The 18,223-nt window shown below is 36.4% G+C and overlaps 1 protein-coding gene across 4 annotated transcripts in view; it reads right to left on the bottom strand.

Moving 5' to 3' along the window:
• Positions 1-218: 218 nt before the first annotated feature.
• Positions 219-18,223, bottom strand: part of LOC145691001 (uncharacterized) — a 102,233-nt gene continuing 84,228 nt past the window's right edge. For 2 of the 4 annotated variants that reach the window (XM_081766478.1, XM_081766480.1), the window contains exons 8-9: positions 12,680-13,185; positions 220-4,378 (exon numbers count right to left, since the gene is read on the bottom strand). In XM_081766478.1, coding sequence (XP_081622604.1) covers positions 4,343-4,378; positions 12,680-13,185 — 542 coding nt within the window. In that variant the 3' untranslated portion in view covers positions 220-4,342. Of the gene's footprint in view, positions 4,379-12,679; positions 13,186-18,223 lie in introns of all 4 variants that reach the window. The other 2 variants (XM_081766482.1, XM_081766481.1) reach the window with 2 other exon arrangements.

Here is an 18,223-nt window from a genome sequence, read left to right as displayed (position 1 = left end):
TAAAAACCATCTAGGGTCCAAATCCTAATAACCCCCCAAAAATAAAAGAAATTGGTTCAGCCGTATTAGCGTGATGAGGGAACAAAGGATTTGTACGTTCTCTTTTATAATATAGATTTCGGAAGTTTTGACTGAATACACACTTTCCATCTTTTTTTCTTTTTTTTTTTAATCTTCGATAAAACTTATTTCGGTAGTTTGAAAAATGTAGAGAAAAATAAAAGTACAGCAATATTTATAAAATTTATTTACCAATATAATTTCTACATATTTTACAAACATTTTTTACAAGCTTAGCTAATTTCATTTGTAAGGAAAAAAATAAAATAAAATCGTCTGTTGGATTGAATTTTCCAGAACACACACACGCACACACACACACACACACAAAAAAAAAATGATATCTAGTAAGCAACATACTAAATATAAATAGTTCAAGGAATTTCTGAATATATACTTTATAACGCTATTACAAAAAATTAATACCAGGATTTTGGAATGTTCAGGTATATATTTGAATTTTTCTACAATGACTTAGTTACATACATCTGAAAACCAAAGACCACTTTTGCATTAAGTGAAGTCATCTTGAAACGCATTCACATGGTTATACAATCGATAAAATACATCATAACAGCTTATGTTACTATTTCACATTTTAAAAAGGCAAAGAATCATTTCTAAAAGATATTTTGACCAATATTGATGTTAGTTCTAATATTCGAATTTCACGTAAGGTTGGATCTGATTCTGAACTTTAATGTAAGTACCCTACGGAGAGACTGTACACATAATAAATTTGCTTGAAAATAAAATAGTAAAATGGAATGGCATAGACTCTTTATCTTCACGTCCCGCGGTTACACTGTACGCTCAATGTGGCGTAGGGAAATGAAAGAATTAGCGAATGAGGAAGCGAGTTGAAACAGGAAATCCCAATATGATTTTATTCACTATAAGCTCGCATTAACTGGGAGTCAGTGTATGATTCCTCCCGTCAAACGTAAGCTCCACATCAACGGCGATCCCATGAAACGTGTGGCTTTTATCTGCTGTCTCAAAATCTCATGATGATGTGTCTTCGTAGTTTTATATTTAATAATACATCAACAAACAAATGTTTCAATGCGAAAATCGAAAAGAGCATATCGAACGGCGTTAAACTACATATCTCAATTCATTTCCAATACGCCAATACTTTTAGTATGAGCTTTGTTATGAAACAAATACAGAATTGAATCTTATCGTTTTCATTAGACCACTTGCACTTACAGCATTCACTAAAGAAACAATATTACCTTGTGATCGAGTTAGAAAGTTTCTACCATTGTTGAAACATTCTTGTCAACAGAAAAGAATAAGGATAAAAACTTGAAGATAACATGTTACATAGAAGATTTTTATCTTTCTTATATCAGTAAATATGTATGCCTGGTCTTCAGATGACGTACAGAGTGTTTGAAAACAACACTGACAACGTTTGGGAGGTTATTCCTGATATCAAGATAACACAAAAAGTATGAACTAACTTGGGTGCATAAATGCTTTCTTTCGGAGTTAAAGGCTGCCGAAAACATGAAAAAATGAACTTTAAAGGTCCATAGCTCCAAAAGTACAACACCTACCATAGTCGGGTCAAGACTTCACTTAGAAACTAATATGTTCGCTATCCAAAAATACACGTTTCAGAATCCTAAGGTAATCATGTAACAATCTTTATACAGGGTGATTGGCTAGGGGTATATAATTTGAAGTACTAACCGACTACCTCTATAAAAATTGTTGTGGAAGTACCGCAGGATTTTGAGACATGGGTTTTTGGATAGGACACATATTAGCTCCTAAGTGAAATCTTGACCCGACTACGGTAGATCAAACGGCATTGGAGCAATGGACCTTTAAAGTTCATTTTTTCATGTTTTTGGCAGCCTAAAACTTCGAAATCATGCACCCAGGTACGCCTATACCAGTTTTTCCCAACCTTTTTCACTCTGTGACTCCCTTTAGAGTCTACAACACATACGAAGGACCCCTTATATATACGGTTAGTATTTATATTTCTTCCCCATATTAGTTTATATATATATATCGGGTGTTCTAAAAATAGCGCCCACGGACCACAGAGCATTATTCTACACGTCAAAACAAAGCAAAAATATATATATTTGTATTCCTTTCGAGTCATCGTCTGGAGACATAAATTGCACTATGTGGCCACATCGCAAATAAAGAACCATAGATTAGATGTACCAATCTATCAAATAGTTATATCGATTCTTTCCAGATGGCAACTAAAGTCGATATTGATTGATACTAGCATCACTTATTAGTGTAGCAATCGATTCATCTGCTTGTTGTATTCGTAGAGTAATGCTAATTTCTCCAAATTAATCTGCGATGTTACCACATTGTGAAATTTTGATTCCCCATAGCGGCTGAAGGAGGCCTCGGAGGGCAAAACATTATATAACATTTTCGATTTATTTTGACCTGTAGAAGAGTGCTCTGCGGTCCGTGGGCGCCATTTTTAAAACACCCGATATATATATATATATATATATATATGGTATAATCATGTTAGAGTGGTATGATGCCTACTCCCTAATCAGGCGGTCCTGGGTTTCAAACCTGGAGCCGAACACCTTGACTAATATGTTGCAAATATATAAATAAATCCAGTCGTAAACAGAACTAAACCAAAATGGCTTACCTATGAGGTACAGGAAAAAGTATTTTTCTGAAAAAAAAAAAAAAAAGTATTACCTTCAAGAAGTTAACATGATAATAAGTATCGTCAACTTCTTATAGGTTGAATATCACTTCTCACGCAAATTAACTTGCCATTATTAATTAAAAGACGATCATTTAACTTAAAATTGTGTATTCCTTACCACTGTGTGTACCTTTGTCAGATAACCTTGCGGACCCTTGGGGGTCACGGACACTAGGTTGGGAAAGTCTGGTCTATACTTTTCGTCTTCTCTTGGTGTCAGGAATTACCTCCCAAACGTTGTTGTCGATGTTGTTTTGAAACACCCTGTATAAATATTGAGTGCTATAATTTTTTATTATTTTTGTTTGTAACTGTTATTTGATGTGGTATTCTTTGCAGTTCATTAATAAACAAAGATTTCTTTTTTAATTTAAAATACTTTGGTTATTATATATCCTTTTCGCTTTCATTATAATCAAAGCCCTCCTTTTCCGTAGTATCTCTGATTTAGGTAAAAATCCTGGAACATTTAAAAGAGGTTAAATGTATTTTCATGCTTGAACACTCCGTTACATGGCTGTTCTCTTAATTTCAATGTTATTCTTCATCAATATCTACATATCACTCGTTGCATTCATATACAATCTCATACACTTCTGAGAATATACCAAACTATATAACAAATTTTGAATTTGTGTAGAGATGAATAGACTGAGACTACATTAATGTTATAGTTAAGAATAGGGAGTTGGAGTGGTTCATTATGCATGGATATACTGCTGATGGTAGCCCTACTAGGTCAATGTATCCTTGTGATAAGAATTTGTCATGTTTGTTATGTACGAATGGTTCACGAACAAGACCAAAAACGATAAGAGACACAAAGGAACTAATAAATGAACATATTAGAAGATTGTAGGATGAAAATTGATTCACTGCTTGTAGAATTTTTAGTGCACGAAAAACTAAACGTAATCCATTAGAAAAATAAACGCATGAGTGTAGCTGCTGAGTTTAACTTTTCATGGTTTGAACTGATATTTTTCCTCATATTGTTTGTAGTTTTTAATTTGGGAATTAAACTCAACGCTCGTTTGATATTATTTTAAAGTTTGATGTAAAACAGTTGGAATTCCTTACGAACTGCTATGATCAATGGTTACAAGCACATTTCCTATCAATTGTTCTTTCACTGCTAGCGCTTTGGTTTTTAATATTGTTATTTTCTTCTTCCGTAACAGAACGTTCGATGAAGGCGAGGAAATAAACGAAAATTCAACCGTAACTGGATTTTCTTGTTCACCGCCATATAATGACTACATGATTATTGTAATGTTTCGTACGCGCTACGTAGACTCAAATTCACTATTTTCTGATTCTCTTTTGAATGAGTTGTTATTTCATATAATCACACCTTAGAGCCCTTCACTTTGTCTGAGAACTGGCACCTGCTAACATTTGTTCATTACGGGTACACCTTTCGTTCATTTCGCTGGCTACTATCTGCCACGCTTCCTTTACTGACTTATTTGTATTAACAGTTGAATTTTCTCCTCTTTCCTCTTCTATATTTAAGAATGTTGAAGGCGGTGTTTGTCCTCCGTAGATCGGAGACTTCCCCCGAAGTTACTAACTAAAGTCCGTCAGATATATGTTCCCAGTATCCTGCAATACAGAAATACAGTTTAAGAAAACGTATCTAAAATAAGATTTCCGAATTATTTATTTACAAGCATAAAACATATATTCACCACACGTCATGTATTATGACATCAAAAAAATTAAATGATTTTCATATAGAAAATGGAGAATACAATTATCTTTATTTTTTGTTGGGGGGGGGGGGGGAACGTAATGTGTTGTGTTTAGTCAATGTTATCTGAATGGCTGAGCAACGACCTCAAAAATGAAACTACGAAAGTACGAGAAAAAATCAAAAACTGTGCAATCACCTAGGTGACGAACTACGAATCCATCGGACATGCATTCGGTCCTTGTATGGTGACCTTGCAAATCTTGGAGTCTTTAATTTTTTTTTTTTTTTTTTTTTCAAGTAAATCACTGAACATGCTATGATTGACAAGCTTGAGGCACGGAGCGTCAGTAAGTTCATCCATCTTTAGGGGAAATCAGCAAAGGAGATCCTCGATGAGATGAAAGAAGTCTATGAGGATGAAAGCCCATTCTATGAGATGGTATCGCAAGTGGAAACGGAAATTCCAAACTAAACACATGATCACCGAGCACGCCTCTAGATCTGGAAGACCATCTTTTACTGATGATGCCACCTTGGTGGAGAAAGTTAAGATGATCATAATGAAAAATAGGAGAATAACCACTGAAAGTGTCATCTGTGCAAATAGGTAGGAGTTATGGGTCTGCCTGGAATATCATTCAACATCAGCTGCATCTTCAGAAAGTGTCAGCACGGTGGGTGCCATGACTACTCAACGCCTTTGCAGAAGAGAAATCGCGAAGACGCTGTAAGAGAAATGTAGCATTGCTATGAGGGGATGAACTTTTCGACAGACTAATGAAAATGGATGAAAGTTGGGTTTATCTTTATGAGTTAGAAACAAAGAAAATAAGCAATAGAAACACCTCTCGTTCTTCCCCAACAAGGAACGAGTGCAGAAGTTTGCGCCAAGGTAATGCTTTCCGCCTACTAGGTCTGTGAAGGGATCATCATGAGAGATTATACACCACAGGGGCAAGCTATTACTAGCTCCTATTATTCCCATCTCCTAAGTTACGAGAGGAACTGAAGAAGGAACGTCGTGCATTGTTCACAAAACAGGGTGCTGATGTTCGCGGATAATGCACCAGCTCATTCCATCCATGCATCCATGATGAAGGTAGTGAAATTAGGATATGAAATATTGCTCTACTTCCTTACCCACCGGACCTAGCACCAACTGACTTCTTTCTCTTTCCAGAAATGAAGCATCCACTCAGAGGACGCCACATTTAGACAGTGGGGATAAGGTTCAACTGTGGTTTCAATGCCAAACTGCAGACTTCTACAAAACAGGCTTACGGAAATAGAAGAACTGCTGGCAAAAATGTGTCGCTAGAAGGGTGGAAAAAATCATGTTTTTTGATTTAAATCAAATCTTTCTCATAATACAAGTCGCGAACTGAAGAAAAAGCATTAGGAATTAGTACTAAATGTTAATTATGCCATTTAAGTGAAAGTATTGGGTTTTAATTTTGAATTATCCCAATCGTTAACATATATCAATCCCAAATAATGTTTCTTAACCCTTTTAAATTATGGCTCTTTTTAAAGGTAAATTATCAGGGTGTCTACTAAAATTCTAGAATGAAATTTCGTTACTTTTTCGTGACCTTTTTTTTACCAAATCATAAAATTTCCTAACATTTTCAAGAGCGAATTTGGCGGAATTTTGATCCATGCGATACAAATGTACTTTGCTTGCGATTTGGTAGCGTCTAAAGCCGACCATAGACATTTTTGGTGTTGAATTTTGATGTTTTATAGAACAACATTTTCTAATCTGCACTTATATTTGCACACTTAAAAAAAATCGTGACCCAAAAGCTAAATTTCGTGACTTTCATGACCGTTTTCTGATTTCGTGACTTTTTCGTGACTTTCGTGACCGATAGACATCCTGATTATAGACTTTCAGTCAAGCAGCTACAGCATCATCCCTATTTATCCTAGGATCATGGTACATACATTACTCTTTTTAGAATAGAAAAGCTTTTGAAACGGTAACATTCAAATTTCCCTATTATGTCCCTGAAGCGGGAAATTTTGAGAGTAATCGGCATTTTTTAAAATTTTGATTCCCTCTGGATTCTCCTGTTAACGCACAGATCTCAAAATCAACTGGGAAATACTAAGGGATGTACTAAATGTGTGTACAAAATTTCAAGCTTTTATCTTGAATAGTAAGGGCGAGAAACTATTTAACAATGAGCTAAGAACATTTGCACAATGCCCCAGATGACCCGGATGTAATATAAAAATTTCCTCAGACATTCCTATTTATCCTGGGATCATGATTTGTACATTATTCTCTTCAGAATAAAACAAATTTTCACACGGTACCCTTCACATGTCTCCATCATGTATCTGGGGCGGGTAAATCACGAAAAATGGAATTTTCTGTTAAAAATATTTTTATTTTTCTTAATTTTTACCTCTGGGGACCCCTCCCCCTGTTTTAAGACAGAGATCTGAAACAAATCTGAAAAATACCGAGGGGTGCATTGAGTAAATGTGCAAAATTTCAATCCTGTAGGTGCAAAGTAAGCTCGCGAAAAATAATATTCCCCAAATACCCCAGATTCCCGTATAAAACAGGATCTCAGGTAACAGTTTCCTGAGACATCCATATTTATCCTAGGAGCATAGTACGTACATCATTTTCTTCAGAATACAACATAATTTCAAACGGTACCATTCATGTCTCAATCTAAGGCGGAAAAAGCTATTTTTTTTTTTTTTTTTTGTTAAAAATATGCTTTTTTAAAAAACATTTTTGCCCCTCTGGACCCCGCTGTTTCCACGCAGAGATATGAAAACATCTGAAAATTATTAAGGGGTGCACTGAACGAGTGTGCAAAATTTCAGTCTTCTGAATGCAAAATGTAATCTGACAAAAAATAACTTTTTAAATTTATGACGTCATCACACACTATGCCTCAACGCAGAAAGGCGTGAAAGCATATGTAACGTGTTCTAAAATGCCTCAAGTCTTGAAGAAAACGAAGTAAAAAACCTTATTGGTACTTTTTAAATCGAATACTGAAGATTCTAGCCTATCACCTAAAAATAGGTGGTATAATTTAAAAGGTTAAGCATTAAGGAAAAAGTACAGCAACGTTTATCAAAATGACACTTTTTTCACAAAAAGTTACTGATATTTGGCAGGGGTCTGTTTTTAAAAACTCAGAACTAGCTTGCGGCATGAAACACACACATTTCACCTAATGTTATAACAAAAAAGAGAAGGGATAGGACCCCTCTAAATACGCCCTATTATGTGGGAACAAACAAACAGACACGCACAAAAAAGAATTTTCGTCTTAAATGTCGATGGTGATTTCCCCGTTGGAATAGTTAACGATTTTAAAACCCAAACCCAATGTTACGAAAAGAAGAAAGCAGGATTGCTCCGTTACTTGTTCAAAATGGGATTTTCCCTAATCATCCTCTGCATGACACTTGTTTTCATACTATACTGTACATTTGAGTCTCATTGTATTATGATTATTAACTTCTATAATCAAAATAACAGAACAGAAACGTGATTTTATTTATTTTCACTTTAAATTAATTTATTTCGGAATTCGATTTAAATCAACGATTTTTATTTTTAAAAAATCAAGTGATTTAAATCAGACTGATTTAAATCAATCCACCCTGGTCACTAGACACGGTAATTACGTAGAGAAGGACTAATACCATCATGGTGTCAGAGTTATCCAGAGTGGATTTCTTCCATGTGATTATACTAACGTTTTGATACTCCTCTCGTATGTGGTTGGCTACGAGAATAATTCGGTAACGTAGTGATTAGCGCACAAATACGGAAGGCTGGGACATGAGTTCAAGTCGCGATACAATCGCTTATTTTTCACTTTTGTTTATACAGTATGCTACTTAAGAGAGTGCTATTTTACATGTTCGTACATAAAGAAAAGTCTATTGCAGAAGAAGAATGGAAACGAACAACATAATTCTCAGGCTCCAAAAATTCGTTTCCATCGCTTTCATCAAAAATTAAGCACGAGGATATTATAGTGATCTTTACTATGAACTAATTTTTGAGGATATTCATTTTATTTTATGCATTGGAGTTAAAGAAATACATTTCATTTTATTTCTGCGTTTTCTTTTATTATATGTCATAATTAAGGGCACGAGTTTTTCGCACTAAGAATTTGAAAATTTCGCGTTTTGTCACATTTAAAAAAAAAAAAAAAAAGTTTCGCATTTTGTAGCTCTTGTGAAAAAGATATTCCCTGACATTTCTACAATTGTTCTTTTATTTATAGATCACTACAGAAATAAACCATTAATTACCTAAAAACAAAATACACTGAATATTTTACTTGACATTGTAAATTTCACTTAGAGAACATTCTTTTTTTAAATTAAACTGAAGGTGAATCATAAACTAAACTTACTATGAGTAGGAAAGTTTTGCTGTCGTCTAAAAAACATAAGCAAAAGTTACATTTAAGCATTAAACATAAACATGTTACTTGTTTCTACATTTTCCTCCTTCATTGTTGTACGTTTACCACTTACCACCAGTATATACTTTGAAAAATATTTCTTACAATTGGTTTGCTTGTTGGAAGCCTCACATATGTAAGTGCATTTATAACAAACTTGAAATAATCATCACTTTGAAACTCCCCATCCTGCTACGATTGTGATGCAAAATGTTCTCTATAGCCGTGTCCGAATTACCCAAAATGCACCGTTCATGCCACGTTCTACTGTTCCGTCAGCGGAAAACTAGTATTCTTAAATTAATGAAAACGTATTTTTAAAGTTTCGCGTTATTTCGCATATTGTTAGAAATTTTGCGTTTTATCGCGCAACGGAAACCAATGAAAATACATACAGAACATCATAAACCGTCAAGAAACTGAAAATTGCTTAATCCTGCGAAAAACTCGTACCTCTAGTCATAATGCATTCTTTGTTCACGTTTAAATCTCAACCATTAGAACTATTCTGATAACGTATTCTCACATACCTTTCCTGTGCGTCATGATAATGCTCCAACCAATAAGAATACACGTGGAGACGAAATGAATAAAAATGTATATGTTACGAGGGATTTGAGATTTCACGCATGGGTTCTAGTCCCGTGGGCAGAGCTTCGTGTGTAAAGTGGGAAAGGAGATTCTCTACTCTTCAAGATGGTCGTTTAACGTAAAGATCTGCATCCTGGTTAATTTTTATGTTACCAGGTGTACGTTTGTAGAAAACTAAGAACACCAATAATATGAATATGACAAATTACACCATGTATGTATTTAATTTAGGATTTCTCCTCTGTGCATGTTATGTGCGTAATAATTCGTCGTAGTATGTTTCACTTATAATTGCTTAATCCATAACTTTTATTACAGTAGTTTATTGCGGTTGTTTGTGATGAGGTTGGAACAAGACTTCGTTTTGTTTGAATCGCATCACAATTCGCGGGAAAGTAGCATTTATGTAGCTTTGTGTGCATTCAGGTTGACATTGGCGAAGCCGTCAATGAACGGGTGCTGAATGTATTCCAAATTCCATTTCCAATTTTGGATCTTGGTTATCACTTTCGTTTCTTTTTCCATCCGCAGCAATCATTATAAGAATGAAATTAAAAGAAAGAAGGTGAATTTGTCTCATTCTCTGATAGCATGTTAATAATAACTTTCCTTAAATTACTCGATTTTCATGAAACAATGTTATACTTTCTTCCAGACTTCGGTTGACATCATTATATATATATATATATAATCATAAAATAAGGGTGCGTTTTGAAAGCTTTAGAATTACCCTTCTTGGTTGCGATTGAAATTGCCAAAGGTGAGGCAATAATAATCTCCAATAAATATGCTTCTACGAAGCATACAGTGTTGCTGTATCCCTGTGTTTCTTCCTTTCTTCTCACAAGGAACGGACATGAACGTGTCATCCGGACATCCGAATCAAACCTAGTCCATTCGATAAACATAACAAACATATGTTCACGAACGAAAACTTAAGTGCCATGGACAACGGAGTACGTCCCTGGGAAGCTTTCCAGAGGTGGTATGTATTGGGGCCCATACTGTACCTGAACAGAGAAATTGGGAGAATGTGGGGAAATTTTCCTCCAAAAATCCTCCCCTCCCCCAATTAACTTTGGATCCCTCTGGAGTAGCCCCGGATAAAAGCACACAATCCAAACATATCTCGAAAAATACTATAGGGGGATCAGAAATGTGTGTACCAAGTTTTGTATTGATAGACGGACTAGGTATGAGGGGAAAACGTGTATTGGCATACAACCTTTCCCCTCGTACCTATTATGTTTAAAACTTGATACAGTCATTTCTTATCCCTATTGTATTTTGCGAGATACATTTGGATTGTGTGCCTTTACCCGGGAAGCCATTCCCGAAAGGCCCAAAGTTGATGGGAGGGATTTCTGGAGGGAACTTTCCCGACATTCTACCAATCCCTGTTCAAGTATGTTATGGGCCCAATACATAGCACCTCTGGAGAGCTTGTTTCATGCTGAAGAGAATGAACTATAAACCATTACTTTACAATAAACAGTGTTGATGCAATAGCTATTTCACTGCAAGTTACTATTTTATTATGCTAACAGGGTTAATGGGCCCCAGGGACATACTCCGTTTGTACATGGCACCTAATTTTTTCGTGCATGAACATATCTTTGTAATGTTTCTCGAATGGACTGGGTTTGATTCGGATGACACGTTCATATCCGTTCCTTGTCAGATTTACATCAAATTTCTTACTATTCTGCACGTGTCTAGCAATAAGCTCTTATTTATTATTATTCGTGTGGCTACACATAACCTGCTGTGGATTCAGATGAAACATTTTTGAATTGCCGTATTTTGTTTACTTGCACATGAAAAGTCAGTTTTTGTACTGATGATAGAATAGACATTCTACAATCATATGAAACCAGTTAATGATAGAAAGAACACCCTAATTAGCAGCCCAGTGACTGATTTTTGGACCCACATTCCCCATCAGCTGTTCGAAGTAGTTTGCACTGAATTGACGTATTATTTTTCGGGCTCGTTTTTCAATTTTTTGGTTTATGTGATGGCTGGTATACTTTTACTTTCAAATGACCCCAGAATTTCTCAAGGGGACGGCATTTGGTGGATTGCGCTCTTTGCGCAGAAACTGCACTACCTCCCGGTCCAGCAGCTGCTGCGTTCCTATTGCATAGTGAGAAGTTAAATCAGGCCAAAAGATGTAATCACCATTCGGATAGTTTTCTTTGATAAATGGGATAAGTCTCTTTCGAACACATTCATTTTGATATATAATTTGATTAATTGTACCCATTGATTGCTTATGAAAATACGGCCAAGAATGACCTTTTCTGCTTATTGTCATCCAGAGGAGTAGTTTCTGTTGATATTTAGTTCTCATCTTAAATTTTACGGATTCAGAGACAGGAATGTGATCAGATTCAAAGTACGACATGTTTTCACTAAAATCATATCCATTCATATCAATATACGTTTCATTATCCATTATTACGTCCCTATCATCATTAGAGGTACGAAACTTGGCCCTGGCAATTTTGTTCACAATAACTTTTTGTTTTTCACCTGCATATGAAGCATCCTTTCTTGTCTTCCTTTTGATACCCAGTTCCAGTAGCTACTTCCTCATAACATCACGACTCACTTTTAATGCATGTACAGCACTTGAAATGGTACATTCGTCGCTCACGTCCATCAGTGACACAATCTTCTCTTTGATTTTTTTTCGTCACATTCATTTTTATTCTTTCCTCTCCCTTCTCTTTTTTCTCACTGAAACCCCATCTTTGAACCGCTTTAATGTTCTGTACACAGTTGAACTACTCAATCCCTCTTTTTGAAAGTGCTTCACGACTTCAGCGTCAGAGAGTCCCGCATTCCTCAGCACGAAATCTCGAACACGAGTTCGATTGATTTCCGCTTTCGATGCTGCATGTTTCCCGCTGACTATCTCGTCAGCTGATACTGCCTGTAATCGCATAACAGAAGACGTAATGTACGAAGCAGTGGAAACAGCAGTCTGCTCGGATGTGTTTATCATGAGTAATACGCGTTCAAATTAGTGTCTTATTTGAATCCACAGTAGGTGCGAAAAGTTAAGAAGTCAGTAGCGATGGAAATACGAAGGAAGTGTTCAAGTACACTTCGTACTCACTGTTGCAAAATATATACCAAAACATAATTTACATTTACCTGGAAATCTTCCGCTTCACATTTTATAAATTCTACCGGTTCACTTTTTATAAGTTCTTCCGTTTCGTATTTTATAAATTCTTCGGTTTCACATTTTATAAATCTTTCCGTTTCACATTTTTTAATTAGATCCTTTGTAACGCCAACCGACTCCACACTTTCTTCAGCTACTTGCGGCAATGTTTCATTATAACTGTTAGATTGTGTCGCCGGATTTTCTTCCGCCGAAAGAATTTGAGCTATTTGGTTCGCGTATTCTGGCTGTATGACATAGCTTCCACATCCTTCTGTCACACTTTTTTTAAAGTCCAAGTAGTTTTGTTTCAGAAATTCCCATCTTGACCATATTAAATCCTTTCGAGAATTCTTGATCCCCCTCTTAAGCATTTCCACATTAATTCTTTTCCACTTAAGAGTATTAATAAGAACTTGAGTTGCACGCTCTCCAATGTCATATTTGCCCATATATGCAGCTGAATGCTTCCCTTTGGTGTGAAATTCATGACCTATTAAAAGTAAAAGAAATGAAGCAATAAGTGACCTGCGCAGAGTTCTAGTTGGAGATCTCGGAGTAGACCAAAAGAAAAGTGTGTGAAGAATAAAAAACACAATCTCTGGAAGAATACAGAGTTCCTACTGATCTGGAGAAATCTACTTCCCTGACTTTTCCTGACCATTGGCAGGAAATTTCCTGACTTTCATGGCAGGTATCGGATGACGTTGACATATAAATAAGGAATAAATAACGGTGAATATTTATATATGAGAACATTTATTCTATAGAGAGAAACAGTAATCAATTGCTCATACAGCAATAAAAAACATAGCAATATACCCAAACAGCTATTATAATGGTTGGCTAAGTTGAAACTGGTGTACTGTTAATGTTAAAAATATATATATATACTTTATAAAATTTCCCTGATTTCCGTGAGCAGTAGGAACCCTAGGATAACAAAACACATCCTCATCAGATTGGCTTAGAACTAGTTGTTGGCACCGTAGGTTCCTGCCTCCTGTATGGTATATGTATGCTTAATTAGAACCTTCAACTGTTTACTTTTTTTTTTAATAGTTTGAATATCAATCAACTTACGGATACACAACTATTAACATTAAAACAGAAACATGTTCACGACTCTTACTGTAATACAAGATAACTATAAACGTCCCTGCCTGTTTGACGTACCATTTGAGGAAGCACTCACAGAGAGGAAGCGAAATGACTTACACCCCCGGGAAAGCGATGGAGCGCTAGTGTGACTATTGAATTGCCCAAACACAGCTCGTCTAGTGTCGAAGAAAAATGAAGGTATCGAAGGCTGCTTGCTGCATGACTTCGAGGTGGGCCTGTCAGCAGCCGTAAAGTCGGCAAATAGCCAGTATTTGAACAGGATGTCGTGAAGAACACAGTACTACAGGAGTTCAAGTCAGGAGAACACAGCAGTGAGGAACCACAGGTGTTTGATGACGTGGCCTTGAAGGCAGCTATAAAGAAGGGATCAATCGAACGTGTGGTGAACTTGCGAACGCTTTCAGGTTTCCGAGGAAACAGTCAAAACTTTTCACGTGCACCGCATAGGACTGTAGAAGTGGGTGCCCTATATATTGTCGGTAGCCAACAAAGAACAAGGTGTGCTTGCTTGTTTGTCATTGCTCTCTCGACATCATAATAGATTTATATTTGGTCGTGTGGTTATGAGTGAGAAAAGTGAGTCCAGTATGACAATCCTAAGCGTAGCAGAATTGTAATCACGTGACACCGTGCCTCTTATCTCAAGACGACGTCTTCATCATGCTCTGTGTCTGATGAAGTACTCGCCAAAGCGGTGCATTACGAGCTCCTACCGCTAGGCCACAGCGCACCAGTTGCAACATACATTGCAGCAGAAAGATCCAACGTTGGTTAACACACGAGTGCGCTGAAAATGTTAGACCACATTAGCACGAACGACCCCTGATTTCATTTATCGATTTGGTTGGGAGAGACTGTACCATCCACCACATTCTACGGACCTAGCGTCATAAGATTACCACCTGCTCCGTTCCCTGGACAACTTTCTCCGTGGCAAGTCCTTCGACAATGAGGCAGACCTGCGGTACACATCGAGTTCTTTGCGACCACGACCCCTGCGTTTTATCGCCAGGGCATTGCGCAGCTGCAGAAACATTGGAAGAAAGCTTCATACTGATGGAGATTACTGCCAGATCTAACGCTGTGTACCATGCGCTGTATGTCTGTTTCTGATGGTCACAAACGGCAAGAGCTCTTTTAGTTACGTTGTAATAAACAGCAAAGCCAGTTCAACTTATGCATTATCTTCATCAATTTAAAAATAATTAAACCGAAACAATGCAGTTTAAGTTGTACTTAAATCGTTAGACTATATTATTCTGGATGTATTAACGCTCCAACCTAAGTACGTTTACTCCCTTTGTTCTACTTTGAACAACTACCAATAAATCCAGACAATACAAGTTTTAAGTTGCAAGTAAATCGTGACAATAGTTTTAAGTTGGTAAATTGCCTGTACGCTAGCGACATCTATTAGCGTGGCTGATTGCTACGAGGGGAAGTCCGAATATAAGTTTTCCTAGGCGATTGTGGACAGATATGGGGATGCAAGACCAAAAATAACATGTGACATTCAAGATCAGATGTACCTTTATTTTTCCACATAGGTACCACGTACATTGAGACATTTGTCATACCAGTCTATAAGCTTCAAAAACCCTTCCAGGAAAAATTCAGAGCAGTGCATCAGAAGAAGCGTCGAACAGCTTCTGTGACTTCAGAACTGCTTCCAAAGCGCTTGCCGCCAAGTCTTCTTCAAAGCCGAAAACCGATGGAAGTCACTCGGTGCGAGATCAGGACTGTATGGCGGATGGGAAAGGCGCTCCTATCCAAGAGTTGCAATATTGTTTTGTGTTGCCGCATTGTCATCCAACAACAGAACACCAAATGCAAAAAGGCCAGGCCGCTTGTTCCGACTCGCCTGGACAACCGCTCGCACTTCCTCCTTTGATCAAGAAGTCAAAACACGCCTTCTCTCTATAGCTATCAGGATCAGACTGAGAGACTCGTCTCTGCTTTGTGCAGGCGCCATCTGCAGGATACGATATCAACTTTGTGTTTGGGTGTGTTGCGCGTGCAACCGCTGTCTCGTTTCCTCCATTGGTGTTCGCTTTCATGAGGGGGAAAACTATTTTCGGACTCCCCTTGTATTAGGAATTAGTGTGACGCACCTTTATAAGTAATCATAGAAGAGATTAAAAACCTATTATTTACAACGATGAACTTTCGGCCATCTTAAACAAGATCTACTTAAAGCGCTTAAACAAGAACGAAGGAAATATGTTAAAAGAGAGTGAATTATTTCTCGTTCATTCAAACGGAAGGGTACCAGCCATCAACAGTTATTACTATGGAAACGAATTAGAAGAACTAGATAAATATAAAAACTATTATTAGAATTGCATCAAAAACATGACTGCGCTATATGATTCCCTGCGTTACGTCAATGCATTTGTTTTCCTTTTGTAACTGGCAGAGTCGTAGTTAGAAAATTTTGGCGCCCGGGGCGAAGTAGAAGTCAGTGCTCCCTACACCAGGGCTCATAGTGATCTGGCCTCTTGTAAACAATTGAAAAGTGACCAAACGCACACGAAAAAGTGACCAAAATCTCATCTTGCCCTTTTTTCCTTTGTCAATTTCTCCACCACCTCTCTGTTTGTTTGTTGTTTTGTTTCATCTTTTCTTCTTTACTTCTTTTTTTTGAGCTTCTTTCTTTCTTAGGTTTTCTAGGTATGCTTTGTAGTTACGGTAAGCAGACTTAGCATATGTAAGAAGCTTCTGAGTAAGTGGAACCAGTTCTAGACTATGTCCGAATTTCTTCATCCCAGACATTATATTTAACTTAGCATTGAAAGTTCTCAAAGCCGTGAAATATTTCAAATTCATCACATACTCGTAAGAAGAACATACAAGAAGCATAACACAAGACGAACATGATAAACCACAGAAACACACACACACAACGTTGAGCGGAGCGTTAACTATTACGAGAGAAAACTAAAAGACTATTATGATAGAAGAAAGAATAGACAGAGAAGGGTTCTCAACCCCATCTTGAGAGCTTAAGCATCCACCAACCATCCACTGTACTTTAGAAAGAATAAAAGCTGAAGTGAGAATAAAGCTGACTGTTTCACTGAAGCTTTCAGAAGGGTAATGAGTAACAAGTTTCTGCCTTTGCCCATTTATGTTTATATTTTTTCTTAGAAAACTACCAATGCAAAACATAAATCACACGGAAAAGTCACTTTACCTCCCAAAAAAGTAACTTTTAGCGACAAATTTGAAAAAAAGTAACTTTTAGTGACCAACTTGAAAAAAAGTAACTTTTAGTTTTTTTAAAAAAAAAGTGCCTCGCTATGAGCCCTGCTACACTCATCTCACTAAGCTTTTCCGTTTTTCTTCCTTACAAGAGAAGCACCTTTTGTTGTTATGCTACGCTTAATTTTCATCAAACTGTTTGGAAAGACCATTGCAACAGCCAAAGGCGATCACTATATATTCTTTTACAAGTAAGAGCAGTTTTCAAGAGACTTATTTTGGACTTTTTGTTAAACTTGACAAAACTATCTTTGGTTGGTATACAGATCCATTTGGAAAACAATTATGGAAAATTACAACTATTTACATCATTTTATACTACCGATAAGAAATTTCAATACATTAGAAACTATGTGCTTTTAAAATGTTCAAAATGGGTGACAGCATTAATTCCCAGTAATAATTGTAACAGGGTTGGCTGGTTTAAACCAAGGTGGTTTAAACCAGCTGGTTTTTTCAAAAAACCAGCTGGTTTAAAACGAAAAGCGAAAATGTTCGTAAAAGTGTAAGTGTTTGTAAAATCTTGATGAACACACATTTGTGGGTTATCACGTTTAACTCCTGTATATTATTCGTATTATATTCAGACCTAAATTCCCCATTCATTACTCAAAAAGATTATACTACAAAAGCAACTTTTTAATATATAAGTTTATAAATGTTTGTTTTGTGATTTTTTTGTACTTATTATGTAATTGCAATCAAAGAAAAATTCTAAATATTGTTTCGTTTCAATGTTTACTATTGATAAAATACATCGAAATGCCGTACTTTTTGTGTGTTGAGGGGGTCATACAGACCCCACGAGAGGCATTTAGTGAAATGAGAAGTATCTTTGGTATCTATTTATGTATAAATGAATCTGAGCCAAATTGGACTCAAATAACTCGTATCTTTATTCACTTTTCTTACTGATATGCAAATTAAGTCGTTGTATTTCTTTAATTTGGATCAATAAAAATCGTTGTTAACTAACTTGAACTAAATTAGTTCTTCTGTACTCCGTAGTATTTTGAAATTGTCCATATGTAATTCTGTATAATGGTTTCACTTGTGCAACTGTTTATCTTTTTGTTCTTCTGAAATGACTCTTGACAGTTATATTAAGAAGCATGTAAAGATCAGTACAACGTATTTTTATCAGGATT

This window comes from Thermobia domestica, chromosome 7, assembly GCF_964235325.1.
Source record: "Thermobia domestica chromosome 7, izTheDome1.hap1.1, whole genome shotgun sequence".
Lineage (NCBI taxonomy): Eukaryota > Metazoa > Arthropoda > Insecta > Zygentoma > Lepismatidae > Thermobia > Thermobia domestica.
This window is presented reverse-complemented; position numbering and strand designations above follow the sequence as displayed.